At 36.1% G+C, this 23,671-nt stretch overlaps 1 protein-coding gene across 1 annotated transcript in view; it reads right to left on the bottom strand.

Moving 5' to 3' along the window:
* CDH9 (cadherin 9) overlaps positions 1 to 23,671 on the bottom strand; it is a 100,059-nt gene that overhangs the window by 14,039 nt on the left and 62,349 nt on the right. The window contains exons 4-8 of the mRNA XM_052781027.1: positions 9,630 to 9,749; positions 7,216 to 7,383; positions 4,335 to 4,522; positions 2,766 to 3,019; positions 1,321 to 1,457 (exon numbers count right to left, since the gene is read on the bottom strand). Coding sequence (XP_052636987.1) covers positions 1,321 to 1,457; positions 2,766 to 3,019; positions 4,335 to 4,522; positions 7,216 to 7,383; positions 9,630 to 9,749 — 867 coding nt within the window. The remainder of the gene's footprint in view (positions 1 to 1,320; positions 1,458 to 2,765; positions 3,020 to 4,334; positions 4,523 to 7,215; positions 7,384 to 9,629; positions 9,750 to 23,671) is intronic.

Genomic DNA, 23,671 nt, shown 5'->3' with positions numbered 1-23,671 from the left:
TATTTTTTTTTCAAATAGACATTAGAAATATCAATTTTTCTTGATTATACTAAAACAATTATGTTTCATTTTCTACTGATTTACATTCCATATGCATAAAAGCCCTATTTATATTTGAAACAAATTGTTCTATTATAGTATATATATTTTGAAGTAATATAAAGTATACTTAAATTGATTTGCATTAAAAACAGGTCACTGAGTTATTATTGACTTGTATTCCATAAATCAGTGCAGTAAATGATTCATTGCAAAAGCTGTTTCCTGAGGTTGAGCTGTCAAGAACATTTACTTTTCCAATCAGTAAAGCAGTTTAAACAGTGTCAGTCAATAACAACATCACAAAAAAAACCCCAAACCAACAAAAAGTTGTCCTTTCTCCACAAAATCTAAAAACCAAACCAAAACAAGGAGATATGTAGATGTTATCATCAATTGGTTTTCACAAACTTGACCTCTAAGGTCAAGCTATTGCTGGAGATTAATCTCATAGTACACATATTGAAAATGGACACCATATTTGATCAAACAATGAAAAAGCATTTATGATGAAAAAGTATTGGTCTTTCTGAAAATGGGGGTATAATTCCTTTCTCCATATTACCCGACTCCCAGACTATTAAGCACATAGAATGCTAGGGAATGTACAGGGAGAATGAAGGAAGGAGGAGAAGTTTTCCCCTAGAATCGGTGTCTCTGTTTCCCCTCTGATGACTCTTACCAGTTGGCTGGAAAGAAAAGGCAGGCACGAGACATCCAGATCTAAAAGGGTCCGACAGAATAGTAAAGAATCCAGGTGAAAGATTTAGGGCTAGGGTTTGCTTCAGACATGGAGGGGAAAGAATTTCCTCTAATCTTGGCTTCAAATGAAGCCATTTCCTGACATAAGTTAAAGCAGTTGAGGTAAAGCATAGTTCTTCCCCTGTTTACAGTGATCGTTCTGACAATGTGTTATTTGTCTGTCATAGACAACTTTTTTACCAAGGATTTTCCCAAAGACTTAGCTTAGCATAAAGCCAGTGCATCACACCCGCACCAAATTATTTGCTGGGAATTCTCAGGGAACCAGTTAACTTGTCTAATATGTACTGTACATGGTTTTGCTGAGCCTGATAATTCCAAATTCTCTTTTCATAAATGGGCAAAGATAATCTTAAAGTAGTAAATTGAACTTTTAGATGTGCATTTAAAGATACTCTGTCCATTGATAATATCTGAATAAGGGCAAAACTAATGAAACAAGATAAATCATAGATACTGTAGAATTTCAGTCGTTTCTCAGTTCTAATGTTCTTCTGAGATAAACGATCTCCAACTTACTGATTTCAGTTGCTACGACAGTGATGTTGTGCCAAGGAGTTTCTTCCCGATCAAGTGCCTTTGAGATGAATAAGGATCCATTTCCTGAATGGATGTTGAATATTCTGTCAAGGTCAGTGTGTCGATCCACAGAATATCTGTCAAGATAAAGTACAACTGAGCATCACTATCTCCTGTTACAGTCTCTAGTTTAGCTCACAGCCACCTCTAAAAGTTTTCTACTTTTAACTGTGGTGAATCGAGAATGTTTTTTTACAATTAACCTAAGCTTTCCTGTAGCTGCCTGAGTGCAGCATGTTACAAATACTGAGAAACAGTTTTTTAAGACTAGCGAGAAGGATGAAGACCAAACTATTTACGTGGGCAGTTTGTTGGATTCATATTTGAAATTACATTTTAGCTTATAAAGTGTATGCTGGAATAACAACTAAAAGTGAACATTCTTAGATAATATTTTTGCAAAATAATTGTTTCTTGGAGAACTCAGTCATCAAAGGACACACATTGCAGATATAATTATCAATTTATAGCAAGATATTTTTGAGATATCACAAGGAGCATCAAAATAACTAGAAAAATCTTTGACTTAGTTGTTGTTTAAGATGAAAGTTCTTAAAACCTTATTTTATGACACTTGTGTTTGCTTTTTCTTTCCTAGCAAGGAAAAACTTGTTTTACAGGTGTTTTTTAATTAGTCTAGTAGTTACCAGTCACTATCAGGTTAAATTTATACATAGATCACTTAAAAATATTTTATTTTCTTCCTTCTCTCACACCTCCTACCTCAAACCGTACTGCTGCAGGACATAACAGTCTTGTTCAGAAATGCAGAAATCAGGTTTCCTAATCAGTTGCATGGTTAATACACAAATTTCAGTGCTGTGTTTGTCACTGCAGATAATAATAGCAGATGGCTAACAATTACAGCAATTTCACAGCACTGAACTCTTACGTCTAATCATTATGACTTTCTCACAATCATTTCTTATTTAGTAATGTGATCATTAAATAGTTAAGCTATGGAACATCGTAGACAATGTCATGTCTAGGGGATTATGAAGGTACAGAAGGCTCACTGCTATCAACTAGCAGGGAGCGTAGAAGTACACCATTTTGAGTATTTTACATAACTTTGCCACTGGAAACATGGTATAAAAGCATAATCTTATAAAGAGTTTGGTAAAATTACTGGAACATGATGCCAGTTAAATGCTGACCTCTCCTTTCTTTTTACTTGATGCCTATAGACTGTCCTTCAGAAGCATACCATGCCCTGTTAACTGTGTTTGCTTTCACAAGCTCCCATGGATATTTGTCTGCTTGACACTTTTCAGTAGCCTCTACGTGCTTAATTACTCAAGTGCCCCCCTATTACATTGCACTCTCATCACTGTGCAGGAGACTTGACCCGTATCTGAAGTATTTTATATTGTGTAATGGCTTACTTTATTGCATTCTTTGTTATATCTGGATCTTGGGCTACAACCTGCCCAATAATGCTTCCTTCCTTGGCATCTTCATCTACCTCTATTAAATACCAGGGTCTGCTGAACACTGGAGGTTCATCTATGTCTTCCACAGAAATTTTGACAAAAGCCGTGTCTTTGAATGGCCCCAGCTGAAGAAAACGAGGATCAGGATGAGTGTTGGTTGCTTCCACTCTTAACGTGTATAACATCTTGTTTTCAAAATCCAGATGCTGGGGAGCAAATAATAATAGTAAAGGAAATTGTGTCACTTTACAAGAAATGTGAATAAGTTTTATAATGCTGAATTAGAAGTGTAGGCATTTTTAGGAGCAAAAGCTCTAGAATTTAATGCATCTTGGAGAAGATAGAGTATATTAGGGCTTGTTTCTAGGTATAAGAAAAATAAGTATTATAGGGCAGCAAGGCAATTATGATCCCTCTGCCTACTACTTGTTCAGATTCCTGGAAAACCAGGAGTCGTCAATCTATCGTAAAATAGAAAGAGAGAAGGAAATGGGGAAGCTGGACTCAATCCATGAGTAGGAGTTGGTAAAGGTCTTATTTGTTTCATCTCATTGGTGGGATCAAGAACAATTATCACAGCTCTTAAATGCTCTCTGTCCTACTTTTTTCCGTACTCCTCCCCCATTACCATCTACCCTTACCTATTTTGCATCAGGAGCAACTCAGACCTGTCCCTGGCCTCCATGTTCCAGAGTGAAAAGAAAAATTATGAAGTCTGATTTCCAATCTCTGTGACATTTATATTATGCATATCCATATATGCATATGTATATATACATTCATATGTGCACTTATATAAATGCATGCACATACATAAAGATACATGTTTCCAAATATATGTGTATAGATCTATATTATATATATGTAGATATCAATTAATTGTTACTGATATGTTTAGTAAGAAAAGAACAGAAAATAGTGTTCAGAGTTTAACAGTCTGAACACTAAAAAGCAACCAATAAATCTGTCAGAGATGGTATTTTGAATTAAATTTCTGCCCATCTCTTTGCTCTTTAAACTTCCGTTGATGTTATGTGTAACAACTTAAGTTTCACCAAGTCTGGACTTAAACCAAGACAGATTTCAGGTACCGGAGATACCTGACTGTTGGACAGACTAGAGAGGGACAGTTTAGCCTTGGAGGTGTAAGTTCCTCAAACTACAGGTGAGCCTTCAATCCTTGTGAGCCTTACTGCAGCATTCAGCTGACAAACCCACTTTAAACTGAACCCCTCCAGGTTTTCACAGCCCGAATTTGAAAGTACCGTGTGTGAGAACATATATATCGAACAGACAGCAGCCACTGAAATATTGCTTTATGTGAAGTGACATGCCAGTAAATTTCCCTTGAGACTTGAAAATAACAGATATCTGCTGAAGAAAGAGAAGAACAAAACTAATACAACAACTCCTTGGCAGCCTGACCCCTGTGAGATCTACCCTCCCTTCCCCTGGAAAAGAAAAATAACTGTAACACCTGGAGAGCTAAGTACATATAAAAGAGAGGGAGAAAAAATAAACCTTTTTGACAGTTATAATCCCTTCCTGTGTGTCCTTGTCAGTGACGATATCAAACATGTCTGATCCATCCCCATTGGAGATGCTATACTCAATCTCTGCATTTTCACCCACATCGGGGTCATTGGCTTTAATTCTGCCAAGAGGGGTCCCAGGTGGTGCAGACTCAGGAGAGCTGAACTGATAGGTGCCTGGAAGAGCGAAATCAAGCATTTATTGTTTTGAGAAGCTTTGGTCTTCTGAATAATAAACATCTTCAATTTCACCTGGATTTTTTGAGTAACTTGAAGTTTGAAACACTTTAAGAAAATGCTGTTAGTCATCATACTAAACTTTAAAACAGGGTTTGGAGTTGATTGACAAACTGTCACAAAAATTTCAAGTGATTCTTCAAAGCCATTTAGTACTGTGCTTTTAATTTTTTAATATTTTTTTGTTGTTGTTCTTCAGCTATAAGCAGAGAAGCTCAACAATAAAGCACCAGTTCTAACCTTGATTATTTAACAGCACATACATTTTTTTTCTCTCAGTTTTTTAGAAATGTTCCCAGATATATTTAGAAGTAGTAGAGGATTTTGTTTTGTTTTCTCAAGGCACAAGACTGTAGAAACCAGTGTGGATTTTGAAAAGAGACTAAAATAGAATAGGCTTTTTTTTTATTCTTTTGAAAAATATATTCAAGATTTGTAGGTGTTCTGTGTGAAAGTAATTCATTCATCTGTTATTGGTAATACATACTAAAGAGTCATGGTAAAGAGCATTTGGATACATGTTCATGTTAATTGCTATAGTTAATTGAAATGCAGATACATTCAGATTTTCTTTAATTTACTCTGCATATACTTTTTGTGCTCTTTCAATGGTTGGTTTCATTTAATGTTTTTATAATCAGGGTTTGCTAGAAAGAATTCTGATTACACAGACTTTAATCTTGCCTATGTGTATGAAAAGTGAATTTATATATATTTTCTGACAACATTTGCAAGAAAAATGTAATTATAAAGACATACTGTTGCAGAAAAAATATTAATGGGATGGTTTTCTTGACCAATCAGAACCAGTCAATGAAGACCTTTCATCACTAGCAAGACACAAATGTTTCTAAATCAGTATTTTCAGTTATTTCCTACCAAGAAAATGTAAAAAAAGAAATCTGATATATTCAGCATTTTACATGTGGCAACCCAGAATGTGATGTTTCTTTTGATCTGTTTTCTCATGTAAATTAATATTAATTTACTGAGTGGAATACTAGTATTGGAAAAATATCTTAAGAGTCTGACAAAATTAGCACCTGATAAAATGCACTATCCTCATCTGAAGGGTCCAATAAGAATGTGTATAATTGTATTGACTTGTAGTGAAGCACAGTCAAGTATCTTTCTTGCAAGTGGCCTATTTCCTATATTTACATGCCCTTTGCTTTCTTTTAAGACATTTAAAACTAATCTTGAAAGAAGAGCATCATAAGGAGCAAAGGCTAAGGAGACTGAAAAGGCTAAGTTATTTTGCAGTTCTATGCATTCCTCATTCTTTATTTTTTTAATTTAATTTAATTTAATTCAGCAACAACACTTACAATGCAGTGTTCTACACTGCATTCTAATTTAGGTTCAAGAATTCTTATTTGCCAAAATAATATGGGCTATATCATGCCATACATGTTTAAGCAGTATCCTCTTCTGAAGTCAAATAGGAAGGTTGGTTAAAAATTGCTGTTTGAGTTTGCCATGTGAAGGTTATTCTCAGCAAGTAAACTCTGAGTGTGAATTCAAATTATATTTTCTTTATAAGGAATGCAGTACTTCGTCTCCTCTCTCTTTTTAAAAAGCAATCTGTTATCATGAATAGAGATAAAAAACTTATATGCAATTTCAAGAATCCTTTCTCCCACACTGCCAGAGTTTTCTAATATTGTAGAAAATCTGTTCTAGGTTGACCTGTTTATACTATTCTGAGTGTACTTATTGGCATGGTACTGAAGTGCTTTTCAAATTTCTTCAAGTCCAGGAGAGCGTTTTCTAAATCAGCTGTGTTTGTTCAGTCCTTGGTGAATCTGTAAAGAGAGCCAGTCAGGTCCCTAATCAGTGCCAACAAGCAATTCAAATTTTATAATGTGGACATTTTTCCAGCAGGCACTGAACTACGGCTGTAAATTTCTTCTATCTGCAGCCTATCAAACATTTATCAGACACTGATTATAACAATTTGGGATTGGATTTAAACCAGTGGCCTAGGATGAAAAGATCTGTAGTATACTACTGTGAAGCTTTCTGTATTGTGCAGCTTTCTGTTCTTTGCCATTTTTTTATTCTACAGAGATATTTTTAAAAAACTTAACTGTGTCAAACTGGTCCAGATCATTCAATCATTCATCAACTAGATCTAAAATCATTCAACATCAAGAGCTGAACACAGATTACAGGTACCTAAACCAAATGCTTAGACTTCCAGCAGAGCATACCACCTGAGCAACTCTGCCTGTGCAAGGTGGTACATTAGGAAATTTGCTGACCTATTTGCTTGCCTAAACATGTGGAACTAAAAGTGTCTCCAAAAACTGAACCCTAAATTTTCTAATTAAATTGCTCTAAAGGTTTTCAAGTCCCTGCAGTTAGCCTAGGTTATTGATGCAGCTCATATTCCTGTAAACAAAGAATGGGAAGGAAGTTTACCATTCCAAGAAATATTTTGCTACTAAAACAATGGAGGCAGAGATTCCCATTTGCCTTAATAATGCTGCAACATAAACAGACACAGCAGTGGGCCAGCATTTATACTAAATATAAAGGGAGAAAACCAGAAGATCCCAGATGGTGACAGTGAAACAGCTGATTTTAGAGAGGTTCTCTGGAAAACAACGGAACTATTAGGTGCTCCATACTCTGGGGGAAGCGAGGCGGATTGTCGTTGACATCAGTCAGCGTGATGTTCACTGTGGTGGTCCCTGATAGTCCTCCCATCTGGCCTCCCATGTCTTTGGCCTGGATGACCACTTGATACTGTTCCCTGTTCTCTCTGCTCATGTCGGGTAAAGCGGTCTTGATTAAGCCTTGGAGAAGAGAGAAAAAAGAGAGACAGAGAGGTGAAGGAGAAGAAGCACCACCCACTTTAATCTCAGAGTTTTTAAATGGATTCATGTAAAATATACTGTGCAGATTTTAATCCACAGCAGTCAAAAAAAGGTACACTGCAATAAGCCTTTCAAACTATGGCTGATTTAATGTGATTTTAAGAAAAAAGAGAAATAAAGGTAACAGAGACATATTCATTGTTTGTGATGTGCTAAATCAGTCTAATTATTCTTTCAATGACAAAAATATACATATGTTTGTTGAATTAATTAAATTTTTCAGCTACTATCTCCAGTTAATATTTTAATGTAATATGTAATCGCCAGCCCTGGTGAGGTTTTGATATTATAGCACAAGGCTGGACTCTTAACATGCCCCAGATTCATTCTTCTGGACTGTAATAAATCATAGATTTTCATGCCCAGTGATGGGCCCTGTAAGTCAGCTAGGACTATAGCTAATAAAAGCATTGGACGAGACTGTAAAATTAGTGTTGGAAATGTTTTTTGGTTGTCTGATCTCAAGAATTTCATAAATGTAATTTAAATGGCTCAGACTCTTGTACAGCACACAAAACCAGTAGGGACCTCAGGTGAGAAAACCGAAAATCCCATAGCCTGAACAGAGAAGTGACTTCAATCCTCCTGGGATCCAGAGCCAAAAAGACTTTTTCATTAAAGTGGACACACACATGTTTTCTTTTAGAAAACTAAGCAGAGCTTTTTCTTGTACTTAGAAGGGTGGTGGCTTTGCAAGGTTGAAGTGATGAGAGCTTTCTCTTGTGACGTTGGAGGATTCACACCCCCGCCTTTCCTTTCTCAGAAGGTGGCTCTCATTACAAGCTCGGCTTGGTATGGAAGCTGTTCTATTTTGCAAAAAAAGCAACCCTGGAAAACTCCTACTCCTAGAAAGAGAGTGAAACAAAGAAAAAAACCTCTGTAGTCTAGTGGTTATGGCATTTACATCTGATCCAGGATTGCCAAGTTCTGATTACCATACCTAGGCTTGTTAATATATGTAGCATTAAAAAGCAAATTGGATAAAAATGAAAGATAATCCCAGAACCTAAGATGAGAGCCCAGGTCTCCCCTAAACCGTCTGCCTGCCTAACCACCTGCTGCCATCAGTTAATGCCGGTGTGGTACTGGTCCGGTTTCCCTGCTCATGCCTGATAAAGGTGTTTTGAGTACGAGATTGGAGAAAAAATGGAGAGAGAGAGCAAAAGGGGAAAAAAACCCAAACACTTTAATCCTAGGCAAAATCATTGTGCTCCCTTTTAAAACTGTAGCCATGTGAGTCTTGTTATCTTTCTGATATAATGCCCTTGCTGTATTTAAAAAAGAAATTGATTCAAAAGGGAATTAGCCATCATCTGAGCATGCTCAATGGGTTAGGAACTTCAGGGATTCTGGGCACAATTGCACTTAAGTTCTGGATTCTCAGACCAGAAGAATTTTGATAATGTGCAAGAACAAGCTAATGCAACACCTGCTAAGGATTAGGTATCTGGAGGGGCGGAGGGTGTTGTTTGCTTTTTTTTTTTAAAACCAATTTTGCATTATAGATTTCCAAAGTTGACACAAGTTTTTCTTCTTTGTGTCTGTCTTTTATCTGATTTCCTAAATAACAGTGAAAAGGGTTTCCATTCATGCTTTACAACTTAAAACCATGAATGCTTCCCACTTCAATTCTAATAGCCGTTGGAATCAGAATATAGTTTCAAAAAACATCTTGAGTTAAAAATTGTCAATGGTCAAGAATCTATAACAAACTTTTAGAAATAATTAATTTTCCTTTGGGGATCTTTTTTTTTTTACCTTATAGTCTGAAATTATCCAGCTCCTTTTTCCTTTTCTTAAAGACAAACAGATGAAATTCCCAGAAATTGGTGTAAAGTAAGCTTTAATACTTTCATGATTCTTTGGACCCTTTATGATATTCTACACCCTTTCTGAACTGTTGACCCTTACAGCTAACAGTTGTCTTCCAGAAGTTTTTATTCATACCAAGTAAAGCAGTTCTTCTGCAATAATATTTTAACAAAAAAAAAAAGGAATACTTTTAATGTGATTCCAGTTTCCATTTAGAAAAAATGTATCAGCTTCGTGTCAAGTCATATGATGCCATACACCTTTTCCAATATTTAAATGCAAGTGAAAAGTGTCTTGATCCCTGCATCCTGTCTCTGTCATTGCAAAAAAGTAAGACTGAATGAATTGCTAACCTGTTTCTGGATCCACCGAGAAATATGGCTGTCCCTGAAGGATGCTGTACACCACTTTGGCACTGTTTCCATAGTTGGCATCATCAGCATCTGTGGCTGTCACTTGAATAACAGAGGTACCTAAATGGGTATCAGACAAGGAATCAGCAGATTTTAAGGCAGCACCTACTTCTTGTAAACCACCTAAAGTTGTTTCAGTATTGAATTCAGTAAAAAATCGAACAGCATCTGGTGGACAAATCCAGTGTTATCCTACCCAAGCAAACAGTAAAATAAAGTCTTATCTTCCCTGTGACTAAAACTAAAATCTTTATCACTTAAGATTCATGCTTCAGTTAAACATGAGTAAACTCATAGGGATTGACACATGTCTTTGAAACCCAACACAGCTTTAGGTTTCTTTGGTGATCAAATAGGTTTGAAGACTGTTCTCTGGTAATAACATGATCTCAGTTGAAACTGTTCACTTAAAAGGTAGGTAGCTGCTGCGTGAAAAGTACCATTGTGATTCTTAAGTTTGGCTTAATCAGTAAATTAAATTAAAGCAAATTTCCCCATACTCATTTTCTGCTTAGATGACAACCTCCAAATATCTGAAGTCAGACTAAATAAAAAATTTTTTGTCATCTTACCTAATTTTTAAGATGCTTTAAAAAATAAAAGCTTGGTTTTGCAATAAGAAATTCTGGGTTTCTTTTCTCTTGATCAAAGTTATCCACCTATTTGGCAAATAATTGCCATTAAAAGATAACTACATCTTTTCAGCATTCACTTATTTTGCATGAAAATATCTTACCCATGTCCTGTGATGACAATGAGGAGAATATAGGCTATATGGGATTAAGAGCACTGTGAGCCAAGACATTTGGTGTAGTTTATGGATTAGAAGCAAATGAAAGCTTCTGTCAAGCCTTTCTTATAAGATATATAAAAGGACAAAATTGTTCTTCACAAGCTTTTCTTTCTAAGCAATTTTCAAGGTGTCAGGATACATTTTGCTAACACAATCTAGAGCTGACAAATGTGTGGATAAATGCAGGCAGTCCAACAGCTAGATGTGTAAAGGTCCTTAAATCCTTGGCAAGGGCAGTACGCTGACTGCGAAGAAGCTCTTTACCCTGCTTCTGGCTGGGTATTTTTTATGTATCTCACTTTCCTTATAAGAAAAATGTCTAGTGAGCACTGTCCACTTAAGTGATATCATTTCCTATTCCTTTTTTTCTTCACCTTCAGCCTCTCAGTATTGAAGTTCACCCAGATAACTTGCAGTCAAGTAGCTGTCTTGACTATAAATTTAGAAGATGCTCATTTACCTGTGACTAATGGAATTGAAGTGAATCACTCTACTGTCACTCTTCAGTGTATATGAGGCATTGGGGAAAGTAGAAATCCAGAGTAATCAAAACAGATTTATGAGAGCATGTGTTATTATTAGGTCCTGCTAGATGCATCTATTTTCTCATAGTACATAATACCGCTTTACACATAATAGTTTTACCTACATAATAGTAACAATTCCCACTATTTCAAGTTATCTGGACAGCATGTCAAGAGGGGAGGAATACTTCTTTCTCTGCAACAAACCAGCAGAACAAAGTTGTAAAAATGCTTTGTCACAATTCATCAAACTGTGAAGAGGATTTTTGCCATCAGCAATCTAGATTACTTTTTGTCTGGTTAAACAATTAGAGGTCATCTGTGTGCCAAGCTGAGCTGTAAAGATAATCCTGAAGAAGTGAATATTTAAGGACAATTTTATTACTAACAGTGTCCAGCAGAACTGCTCTTCTGGACAAAAACTGAAGACAGTTTTTTGAGAAATGTTAAGTTCCATGAGTCCTATCTGCTTTCAAAAAAGCAAAAAAGTTAAATCCCATGCCTCCTCAAGACTAACAGGGAAAGGCGAATCAATATCATTTGCTAGCCTATAAAAAATGTAAAAGTCTTCAGTAGAATCATATGCTGGTACTGTGTGCCACTGTAACATCTACAAGTTAAGAATCAAGGGAAATGTATATGTCTACCCCCCCCCCCCAAAAAAAAAAAAACAAACCCAAAATATCTTCATCAGGAAAACTTATTGCTGTGGCCTCCTGATCTAGGCACTGTCTTGGGACTGACACAGAAGTTTGACTTTAGTCATAACAATTGAACGCACATTAACTTTCTTTTCCTAGCATACTGTTTTGATGAAAAAAAGAATGCTGAAGCCTGTTTTGAGAATGATTTTTTTAAGGTTTTGTGGTTTGTTTGGGTTTTTTTTGGTTTGGTTTGGTTTTTTTTTAAGAAAGGCATTACAGAGCTCAGGGCAGTCTTTGGGCAATTTCTCTCTTTGTCTCATTGGAATGTATATCTGTTTCCCAAGGCTCAAGTGCTATATAATTATGGTTGCTGAGGAGAGTACAGAAGCTGTAACCCTACAGAAACTTTGGAGGTCACTACCAGACAATTCAAGTGGATCTTATATAGAATGAGATCTCATTATAGTTTGCAAAATATCGATGTTTTCTTTTATTTGTCAAATTTGGTAGAGTGGTGAAAAAAGTGTTATAACAGCTGCTGCTTCCTAGTAAACTAATAGTACAATCATAAAAAATGATTAACCAAAGTATATCCTCAGAAAATTTATTGTCAGCATGCAGTGCACTCTCTTCTCTGCCAACAGTCTGCTGTGTCATAAAAGAGGATCCTCATGGATGATAGGCAATGCTTGTGAAGCTTTTTTTGTGAGGAAAGAAACTTCTCTTAGCTTTGGGGTTCTGAAATTAAACCAGGAAAGGCAGTGAAATAAAGGAACTCAGCACTAATTATGAAGTTATTGGTAATGAGGCAAAACCAGTTTGGCTCTTTTAAATTAAAGACAACTATGCCCTGTCCTCACCCCCACATGAATGGTACCCACAGAATGTGGATGGTTTTATTCATTTGTTTATTTATAGTCTAGATTACTACACAAGCAGCCTTTTGCCCACACTTATCAGCAGAAGTCAGCATGATTTAAAATACAAATCAGGCTGCTAGGTTAGGAATTTGAAGCTTTCCGAGATACTTCCACAGCTGTCAACATGATCAGGAATGAAGGAGTGAAGTAGAGCCTGGGAATAATTGGGGGTGGGGTGAAGGTGTTTTAGGTTTTGTCTTTGTTTCTCACCATCCAACTCTATTTTTAATGAGCAATAAATTAAATTAATATTCCCGGGTTCAGTCTGGTTTGCCCCAATGTAATTGGTAAGTGATCTCTCTGTCTATTTCAACGCATGAGCTTTTCTATCTTATTTTCTCCCCCTGTCCTGTTGAGGAGGAGGAGTGAGAGAGCAGCTGGGTGGGCCTCTGGTAGCCAGCCAAGATCAAACTCACCACATGAGCAAACTAGTGTGAAAGATGGCAGAGAAAGTGTGGCTACAATAGCAGTCTAAGGAGTGATAACATCACTGTTCTGCAAAAAAAAGTGAACTTCAACACAATCCTACCCAGCAAGCCTATCCCATCTCAGCATGGGAACTAATCTCAGAGTTCTCAAGAGGTATTCCAGAAGTATGTCTTATTTTATTTTCCTTTCTTTTTTCTTTTTCTTTATTTTTTCCTATTTGTTTTGTTTTGATGAATTCTCAATACTTCTTTCACACAGCTTGCAGATTGCGTTCTTGGCTTTGTCTCTCAATGATTCTCTCTATGTCTGCACACAATAAGCAAGGAATAGCAGTTTGCTGAATGTGTTGAATTTGCCAAACTTTATGAGTGCTATAGCATCAACATTACTTTTTTTTTTTCCTTTTCTTCTTTGCTTAGGTAGACATTTGAGTTTGGAAGCTTAAGCACTTTGACAACACATCTGTGGTGGATGGGGTCCTAATGTAAGGGTAGAAAAATGCAGAAGGGTAATTGTGAAGATAACCTGAGAGAAGACAAATCTAGACTAAAACTGTGTAAGTAGCATCTTTGTGTGTGTGTGTGTATGCATGTATGTGCAAGTAAGAATGTAGAGTCCAAAAAGGAAAACCGAATTAGAGAGGGCATCACTCCATATCTAGGACAGCATAACTCAGTGTCAGAACCAAGTCCCACTAACACAGATTTCCAGAACTCATGAGGAGTGAGACATCAATTTGAAAAGCATTTGAAATGAGAATGCCTTTCTGAATTATGATTAAAATGATTTCTATTTTTTTTGTGCTATTCGGTCTTTGAAAGAGTCCCTCTGGTATAATTAGGTGTCCCAGCATGATACCAGAGTGCATCGCAAAGCTGAAGTAAATAGCCTGCAGAGGATTGCTGTAGTGTAAAAGAGGTCTTCCACTAGATGGGATAGACACACATTTTGCTACCTTTTCATGTAAAGTCATACTCTTCAGCATGCAACTCTTGTTCCTACTTGGCTCCTTTGGTTGATATGAATTAAAACAAGTTCTGCCAGTCAGAAAAATATATCTGTGTCTATTTGAAAATGCTATTTTTACTGATAACTTTTTCTGTAACCTTCATTTTTAACAGTAATCTCCAGTTTGGATGAAGAAAATGAGCAGATTATGTTGTTAGCGTAGTATGTTTCAAGATTCCACCATGAATGTTGGATCAAAAAATGACAGATAGTGATTTAAATATCATTCAGAACCATGACATTTCTTTTCCAAAGGGAATTCTGTAACTTCAAAATGCATTTTGAGTTTGATGCTGACATTTTTTGTAAAAGTAGGATTCCAGATCAATTCAACCTTTTTATTTTAAGAAAAAATAAGATGTTTGGTTTAGACTTTGGCCTTCTAATATAAAGCTTTCCAAAAGTAATTTGGAAATAAAAAAATCTGAAAATGCTGAAACAGGATGTTTTTTACATTATCAGACAGCTTCCTTTCTATTTTTTCTCAAGTCAACTTTCTGTCAAAATTGACAATTATTGAAAAGTTCTGATTTTTACAGAGAACTTCTGTGTGTGTGTGTGTGTATCTAGCTCTGTTTAAGAGAGAGCTCCACTCAAAGCAGAAAGGCTGTTTCAATTTCAGAAATAGAAGACCAGCTGGGGTAAGTGGAGAGGCAGGAAGGACTTTATCTCCCTAAAGGAGAGGCTCTTGTGCTTGCTTCCTGTTTTCAAGCACAATGGCAGTTCATCAAGTTTGTTCATGGAGGGAAGATATTAGAAGTGGGTTACTTTTACAAACTGAAAAGTTTGGGGAGAGCTCTGGAAAACCTCTGGAGGCAAAATAAGGAATTTTTTTTGGCTAAAAGCCTAAAAAAGATAAGTGGGCATACAGTTTGCTCAGACAGCATGGCTCCAAGGATTATTTTCATGGGGACATACTATGGAGATGCCCCTGATGAAGACATGAGTGAGATTTTAAGTAAGACACAGAAATATTGAGAGGTGTTAAACTACTTTTTGAGAGCAGGTTGTTCTGTCTGGATAGGAGTTTGTTCTTAGGCAGTGAACTGGAGAAATTATGAACTAGGAGCAGTCATATGGCACTACCCAAGCTTAAAAAGTTTAGAATTCACCACCAAGGTTCTCATTACCACATCAGTTGGACTACATAGCTTCAAACTGCTTTCTATACAAAGGGCAGGGCTAAATAAGTTTGACGTATAACTCTTATGTTTTGACTGGGAGACAACTCTACCTAGAAAGCTGAAGAAATAGGGAACTGCAAAGTGAACTTTGCTCTTTTGTACATGACCACAGTTTAGTGGAGATTTCACTAGACTGCTTTTTCTTTGATGCAGAAAAGGCCAGAAGGTTGGTAGCATGAAAGATTTGTAAGAGCAAAGGAAAAGGAAGAGTAAAAGCAGAAAAGGAGCAAGTGTCAACAGGTAAATAGATAAATGATCCAAGCTAGAAGAGGAATAAATGGGCATGACTGGGAAAAATAAATAAAGCCAACTTAGAACAAATAAGGAACTAGACTCAAAGGAGCAATTACATGACACTGGAAAATTAAGAAGGAACTTAAAATGTAGTTCACCCATATATTGAGGAGAAACATATAAAAAAGGAAAAAAAAAGAAGAGGCAGAAAAAGAGGTGGCATAAAACAGGAGATGCAATATTTCATAAATTACATTTTACCAAGTTGATGATTTTTAATAGTCTGCCATATAGGTATGTGGTGAAACTTAATTTCACTTGAAAACATGCTGTCTCTTATTTTTGAGTACATAGTCTCACATAATGGCTGATCAAGAAGTCCTAGCTCCCGTAAATGGGTACTGTACCTTTGTTTTAGCTGCCCACTGATGTCCTACCCAGGAATCACAAACTTTGCACCACTGTGGTAGACATAAAGAGTCCCTGTAATCCCTGCTAATGTGATTAAAAGTAATTTATGAGCGATGTGAGAAAACTAAGCTATGCTGTGTGGTATAGCCTTACTTCTCTCCTCAGATCTACCTTTTCCTCCCCATTTCACTCCATACCAGTAAAACCAGATGGACTTTACCATCCATTCTGGAAATATGAGATGCTATTTTTATGTAGCTTTACTCCAGAAACAGTCCCTTGTATTTTATAAACATAATGGGGAAATAATTCTCATCATTTCTTGGGTGTGTTGTGCTTTGATATTTTGGGGTTTTGTTCAATGCTTCATTTTCTATAACAGAATGAATTCACGTTTTAGATTGTGTTATCAGAACTTGCATTAAAGAAGGCAGTACATCCTAATGATTGTCTCACCACGTAGAAAGATGTAATGTGACTAAACTACTCTGTCTTTAATCTGCCTGAAATGCTGCATGGGGTAGAGGCTTTTGCCAGTGAATACAATACATGCACCATTGTAACATAATGTCTGAAATTGAACTGGAAAAGAATGGCTAAAGCTGAACAAAGCCTCTAGCCCTCACCCTCCCGCTGTTCAATACCTTGATACAGTAAGTTTAGTTTTCCTTTTGCAGTAATTGTAACTGTGAAGTGCATCAGATGCCCTGCATGAGAATTTGAAAAGCATTATGGATGCAATAACAAGTGGGAAACACTAAAAAGAATGAGAAGTAGTTTCAACTATTGGTGGGTGAATAACTCTGTTTATTCTTTTGGGAAGCTTCTTTTTCCCCTTCTCACCATAAAGAAAGTCACTTCTGAAACAGCAATACTGGTGCCATCAAATGGCAGTGATAAGATAGAGAAAAAGTAGTCAGACTCTTTCAAGTGTTAATGTTGACTAGCTTTTACATTGCATTTCCTAGTGACTAAAGAGGTATAGTATAAAGTGATCTGCCACGCGTAATAAATGAACTGCAGCTTAGAAATCTTTTTCATTTTGTTCAACATGCTGTACATACTTACAATTAGAAAACACGCTGCTTTTAGGCAGAGCAAGTATCTGCAGTCTATGTTCAAAAAGAAATTAAGACCAAAAATGAAAACAATGAATCACAAAATTATCCTGAAAATTTCAATTCAAAATAATGATGAAACTCACTGGTAGCATGTTTCTGGGCCTGGAGCTGCTATGCATATGGTAAGGTTGTTCCAACTAGAATTAGTTGCTAATGAAACCAATATGTTGAAGGAGCAACAAGTAATGCCATAATACGGCAGTTAATTATCTTGGTTACTCTTTCTCTGACCACAATGCTTTTATGGAGTATGTGGAAATAGGCCAGCTTTATGGACTGACAGCTGCCGTCCATGGCAGGTTAGTCACAGCAACTCTACCACTTGTTTCCTTTTTAAAGATGAGAGCTGGCCATCTTGGCCCTTTGCCCCATCTTAATTTCTGGAATACTCCAAAAGAGAGAAACAGCTTTCAGCTGTTTTTATGATAAACTTAGGAAGAGCTTGTTGCCGTTGATACTACTAGGAGAAGTAGTAGTTCGTAAAGGCTGCAACACAGTTATCTACTGATTAAAAATTCCAATTCCTAGCCAACAGTTCCAGCCAAGTTTTTAGTTCTATTTATAATTTTCAATTTATAAAATAATAAAGTAATCTTAGGGATTTTATTTCTTCACTACTCTCAGGGCCCTTTGTTCATGTAACACAGCTTTAAGGGGTCCTCCATGCAATCTCTAAATGTTTCACTGAAGAGCAAAAAAGCAAGCTTAAAAGAAACAGTTGTCAATAACTGCGACTTTTTAGGACTAAACTTTGAGTTTCTGATGCACATGCCCGGACGGTTCTGTATTTCACAATGCAACACAGATGGGTTTATGAATTTTTGGGGAAGGAACAGATTAGCTTTCTGTAACTATTTTTCATTTGCTCTCTTTTTTTTTACTTCGGCTTTTGTTTCTATTAGATTTTGGAGAGTTTCTTTACTATGGATTTCTATCTATGACAGGGAACTAGAACCTCACTCTCATTTGCATCTTCAAAATTCATCTGTAATACAAGTAAACAGAAATCTTTACAGATTTTCTACCTTTTTTCAGCTCAGCAAACAGGTACAGTTTGAAACCATATATGAATCTCTCTTATGACTGTGAGAATGTAGTACATGATTATTAAGACAACAGGCTGGCCTCATATTTATTTTATTCGAGGGCATTTGCATCGTCTGTGGGAATTCCGGTTTGGGTGGTGATAGTCTGTCTCTTTAAACATTAATACAGCTGTGGAAAACAGTAATTTTCTATGAAAATGCAGTAAATGAAGATATTAATGGTAAACTCAAATTTACATTAGTTTATAATATGTGATTCGTGAAAGCCTCTTGCTTCTGTCGTGTTTAGATACTGTGCATGTTGTCTGTGGAAATGACAATAAAGACCTGTAATTTGGAAGAGAAATGGAGTCTAAAGCAGAGAAAATGAAACAAATTCCAGGGTTATCTTAGTCATAGGCTTTTTTAAAATTACATTAGTTAGAGTACTATTTTTAGACAAAAGCAAAACACTTCTAGAGCTTGCATGGGTATATATAAGTAAATACAGATATAAGTATATACATGCGTGTGTGTGTGTGTGTGTGTGTATGTACATGTAGATAAACCTCCTAGAATGTTAAGTAGGGTCACTCTAGGGACTTTTTTGTTATTCATTCTAGACATTTCATTTATTTTCAAAAGTGCTCAAATGTCTTGAGTGTAATCTGTCAAATGATTCACATGCAGAAGTGTTCTGCTAAAGACTGTTGAGTTTTCACTATGTTTGCAAATTGATCACAAGTTGCATTGGCTATTGATTGCAAGTTTATGGTTACAGTAAATGACGCACATCATGAGGACAATCTCATTTGGACAAACCTCATAGATGTGAAAACTTCTGGCTGAAAAAGATTAAAGGTATTGATTCCAAATTGCTTGTTTGAGAAATACTCTTAGAAATGCCTGAGCTAATTTCCAAACCTTTATACACTGGGGTGTCTAGGTGTCTAAAAATTATTTGGACATATGCCTTTAATTTGTTTATCTTCCTCAGGTAGACACACATTCCTGATAGCCAAGCTATCTTTTAAAAAGTTATTCATGAAGTCAGTAAGTATTAGTCTTCTGGACCATGAAATATAAGACTTTTTTTTCCATGTCCTCTCTCTTACCCACCTCAGTGCACTAAAGAGGTGGCTATTATTTAGGTGTTTCTTCCACAACTGTCACATATTTTGACTTTATGAGGAAATAAACCTTTTGATTTTTTTGTTTACGTCTCCAGTATACTGTGTACATAGCCTTATTTATCACAGGCTATTTATCATTTGCCTTGGAGCAGAGTGAAGTAGCTGTTATTGAGTTGGCTTTCTGACAGGAAGCTTTGATGAGAATTTGTGGTTTATTGGCAGCAACTCTGTTAAATGCAGGATATTCACACATGTGTACATACTTCAGTGGACAGCAAGTTAGGTTGTTTTGTTTTGTTTTGTTTTGTTTTTAAATTACCAATTAGGTGTGAGCAATATGTGTTTTAAATATGAAGATATGCACAACCTTCATAAGGAATAAAATTGATACCTGCACAGATCTTAATCATGCTTGATCTTAATTTCACAGTGTCACATATCTATGAGGCTGTAGAAAAAAGCTATTCTGGGAAGTCTTTTGAGGCATCCGATTAGATAGTAGATAATAAAGTAAATGTGAGCACCAGGATTGCTGTCATTGTGAAAGCTTGCAGCTGTGCATTTTGGTAGATATTAAGAAAAATACGGTGATTGTCATAAGAAATGCTGTAACCTATCTTGTTCCATGTACTTAGTAAAAGATGAGTTTCAGTGGGAATAATACAGACTGGTTTTCAAATAAGCAGGACTTAAACAAGATAGTCCAGGATAAGTCTTTTCTTACCTTCATTTTCTTGACTCTGTGAAGGCTGTGTCTGACAAAAAATTTCCAAAATGACTATATGGTTGGCAAGAAGGAAAAATGGTGATGTGTAATAGAATTCAAGCTGAATTGTTAACTGAACAAAGAAAAAACACACATGCAGTAACTGCCATTTCTATAATTCATCTTCTGTGTTGCTAGAAACTAATTATCAATTCTCATACCTATTTTTCATGATTTAATTGAAAGAAATGTCGTATTTTATTTCTGTAATATATATAAACATACATAACTCATATATAGATATGTACATATATCTATATATAGATATATACATATATATATGTATGGGCACATTTTAAGTGAGAAATTTACATATTTAACAATACTGTATCCATTATGGGCAGACATTCATAATCCTTCCATCTCAGTAGAGAGCCATTTGATGGTCTCTTTTAGGGAAAATAGTGGACTTCTTTTGGGGGAGTAACGTTTCTTTCCTGAGCTTGGTATGCTGCAGCTAAATAATTTATAATAGAAGTAGTCCTAATCATTCGGATTCACATGAGATAAAGCTTTCATTTCTCAGTAGCTCTACTAAAACTGAAAATTAGGGGTGGAGGGGAATAGCTCGTGAAATGAGGTACATGGGATAAATAAAGCTGTAGGTGTGTGGACCTTTGTTTTGCAACAGACTGATCTGTTTAATGAGACTGTTACCTGTTTGGAATACTGAAGGTTATGTCACAGCATCTTTCTGTACAGTCTACTGTGTCTGATGCTTAGTTACTTCAATTTATATTATATTAAAAAAAAAAAGTTGTGTTTTATCTTAAACCCAGATAAGATCCATTTTATCTTATTTACACATTTTGGAAATACTTAGAAGTTATAGAGATATCTGGTGAAAGAACAAACAAACAAACAAACAAACCACCCTGCCTTTGTGTTTTACTTTCAAAATAGATGCATGTGTTAACATGATTTTAAAAAATAAACCCGACATTTTACACTCTAGCTTCATAATGTCAGCAACTAAAATGTATATTCCAGGCATTCAGAAAGGTGCCTTTGCTTTTAAACACAACTGAAAAGCTTCTGTGTTCAGAAGATTAGACTAAGTAAGTATCCCAGATGTGCTTTGATTTAACAGAATAAAAAAATGAAATAATACTTCTCAGTATAATTTGTAAATTTCTTTTATGGCTAAATATAACCAGTTCTCAAACAGATTTAACTTATATCTAGTTAATTACAAATCCTGACTTAACCTGTGTGCCCAGTCTTCCCAGCCTACTACAGATCCCACATTTGAGAAATCTCATTCTCAAAAATCATTTAAGTAAGTGAAGAAAAGGATTTTTTTGTCAGACTCCACAAACTACATAAGTAACTTAACTACATGGTGTCAGGAAAGAACCCTGTGCATTAGCATGGTATAAACGAAAGACATTAATGTTAGCACTTCAAGAGCAAGATCTGCCCTTAGACAGCAGATTACCTCCTCCCCACTACTAACTTGTTTGTTCTAATATCTGCCATGTTTTATTTTTAATAAAGGATATAACACATGTATGCTTCTATTTGACATGTTCCTTCTGATAAAGACACAGGTGTTCCTAATATTAGTAATGTTAATTAGTCCCAGCTATTCCAGTCCTTAGTACCGGCAGTTCAATTGCTGCAGGCTCCAGTACGGTCACATAAATGTGAGAAGGGGCTTGCCGTACCTGTTATACTGTAGCCTCTCTCAAAAGAAGCAAAATTATTCAGTGGCTGGTAGCTGAAAGAGCTCATAAGGGAATAAATTAGTTGCCTGTAAACTGGCATCATGCGTAGGAACTCAGTATTTGCTGTGGCTCTGAAAATAGGTTGTACATGGCTGTGAATTGTAACACGTTTATATCAAAGGATGTATAAAGGGTGTATGTTCACATCAAGAGGTATATATACTTGCTGAAGCAACATGGCTGTTCCTTAATATTTTTGGAATGTCAATGAAATTTTTACTTTTTAGATGTGAAGCCATGAAACATGAAAGGACCTTGGTTTAACATCCTATTGGAAGGACAGCATCTCTAACAATGCAGAACGTATCCCATTGTACTGCACTGCAGTGTGAGCAAAAGTGCTGATGTAAAGAATTCAGGCCCATTATGCTTTTGTTCAGAGATTATAGTGTTATAGCTGAAAATCTACTGAAATAAAAGGAAGGAAAATGGATACATCAAACAATTTTCAGTGTAAGTATGATACAGGAACTTTTAATGCTATTTTCAAGCTCTAACCTAGAGACGTCCAGGCATCTGGGTTTTTATGTTTTGGTTTGGTCTCTTTTCAATGTACAGATAATGGGAAGTAATAAATTTGTTGCAATAAAGGAGCCATGCAAACAGTATTGCACTGAATCTTTTCAGAGAGATATAAAGGGGAGCCACATTTAACATAGGCCAGGCCTGAAAATTCAACTTGGCAAGAAGATTGTCACTCCAAGGGCGCTGTGATGTCCGTTGCTGCAGTAGCTGAACACATTTCAACACATCTATGGAGTAGAGCTGTTCTAGTCTTCCACTAACTGGTGGGAAATTGAGACATAAAGAGGTTAAATGAGCTTGTGGTCACCTTAAAACTGCATCTCCAAAGTTTAGGCCAACCAGTTTACAAATCTTAAAGTCCCATATGGTGCTCTAAAAGTCACCCATCCTGCTTACTAATTGCTTCATTTGAACTGCTGTCATCTTATTTCTTCCTACGAGAAATAGTTTAGACCAGCATATCATGACAAGTCAGCAGGTGGAGGTTTATAGGAGCTCAGAGGAGGTCACAAACTTCTAACAATGAATTGACAGTGGCTTTGTTCCCACAGGACAGAAATATTTATACCTTCCTGTGTTTACAGCAAGCCCTAGCTACCTTTGCTTGCTGACAGCACTTCTACAAACCCCCGATTTCTTCTAGCACCAAGAGTTACTCTCAGGGGTGAATAGATGGGTCTGGTTTTCCCATTGTGCTGCTGCAGACTTGTGGTGTCTTAATAAGAAACCAAACTCCCCCTCCCCCAAAAAAAGACGAGAAAGTGAGGAGTCCTGTTTAGAAGATATGAGGATTTTGTAGCTGAAGAAAAATGAATATGTCAAGTGATTTTTTAGCTGAGGTTAGATACTGCTGGATGAAAGAGTCTCTCTTGCTTTTACCTGCTATACTTTGCATGCTCCTGTCACTTCCCTAGCACCGGCTCTGGCACCTAACTTCATGTGATCTGACCCAGGGAACAAAAGTAGCAGAAAAAGAATATTGACCTTGAACAATCCATTTTTCTGATGATTTAGCTCCTTAAACTTTCTTCTTTTGGGTTTAGAGGGAAAGTGGGTAAGGCATAAGACAGCACAACCAGGAGCCGAGAGACCAAAAGAAGAAAAAGATGCCACTCCTTTTGGCTGTAGCTTGAGAACTCCTTATCCGTAATGTTAAAATGTTCTGTAAATCTTAAATCTGTGAATGATTTGAATTCTTCAGAAGCACTGCTTTGATCTTGTTAAGGCTGATTTTTGTCCCTCATTTTTCTGAATGCACAGTGTCTCTCAGTTTTTTCAAGTGTGACATTAATACATTCTGCATAAACTTTAAAGGAACTATGGTATTTCTGGTGACTTATGAGGAATTTCCCAAATTTTATAAACATGATTTATTTACTTGTTCCCTCTTTACCTTCATATATATATACACACTATATATACATATTAGTTTTTATGTGATTGCTTGTAATTTTTTTAAGTGTTTATCTTTTCTTCAGTCAATAACAAAGAATAATGCAGTATCACTAATGGATAAAATTATTTATGTAAAAATAAAA

Source organism: Harpia harpyja, chromosome 1, assembly GCF_026419915.1.
Source record: "Harpia harpyja isolate bHarHar1 chromosome 1, bHarHar1 primary haplotype, whole genome shotgun sequence".
Taxonomy (NCBI): domain Eukaryota; kingdom Metazoa; phylum Chordata; class Aves; order Accipitriformes; family Accipitridae; genus Harpia; species Harpia harpyja.
This window is presented reverse-complemented; position numbering and strand designations above follow the sequence as displayed.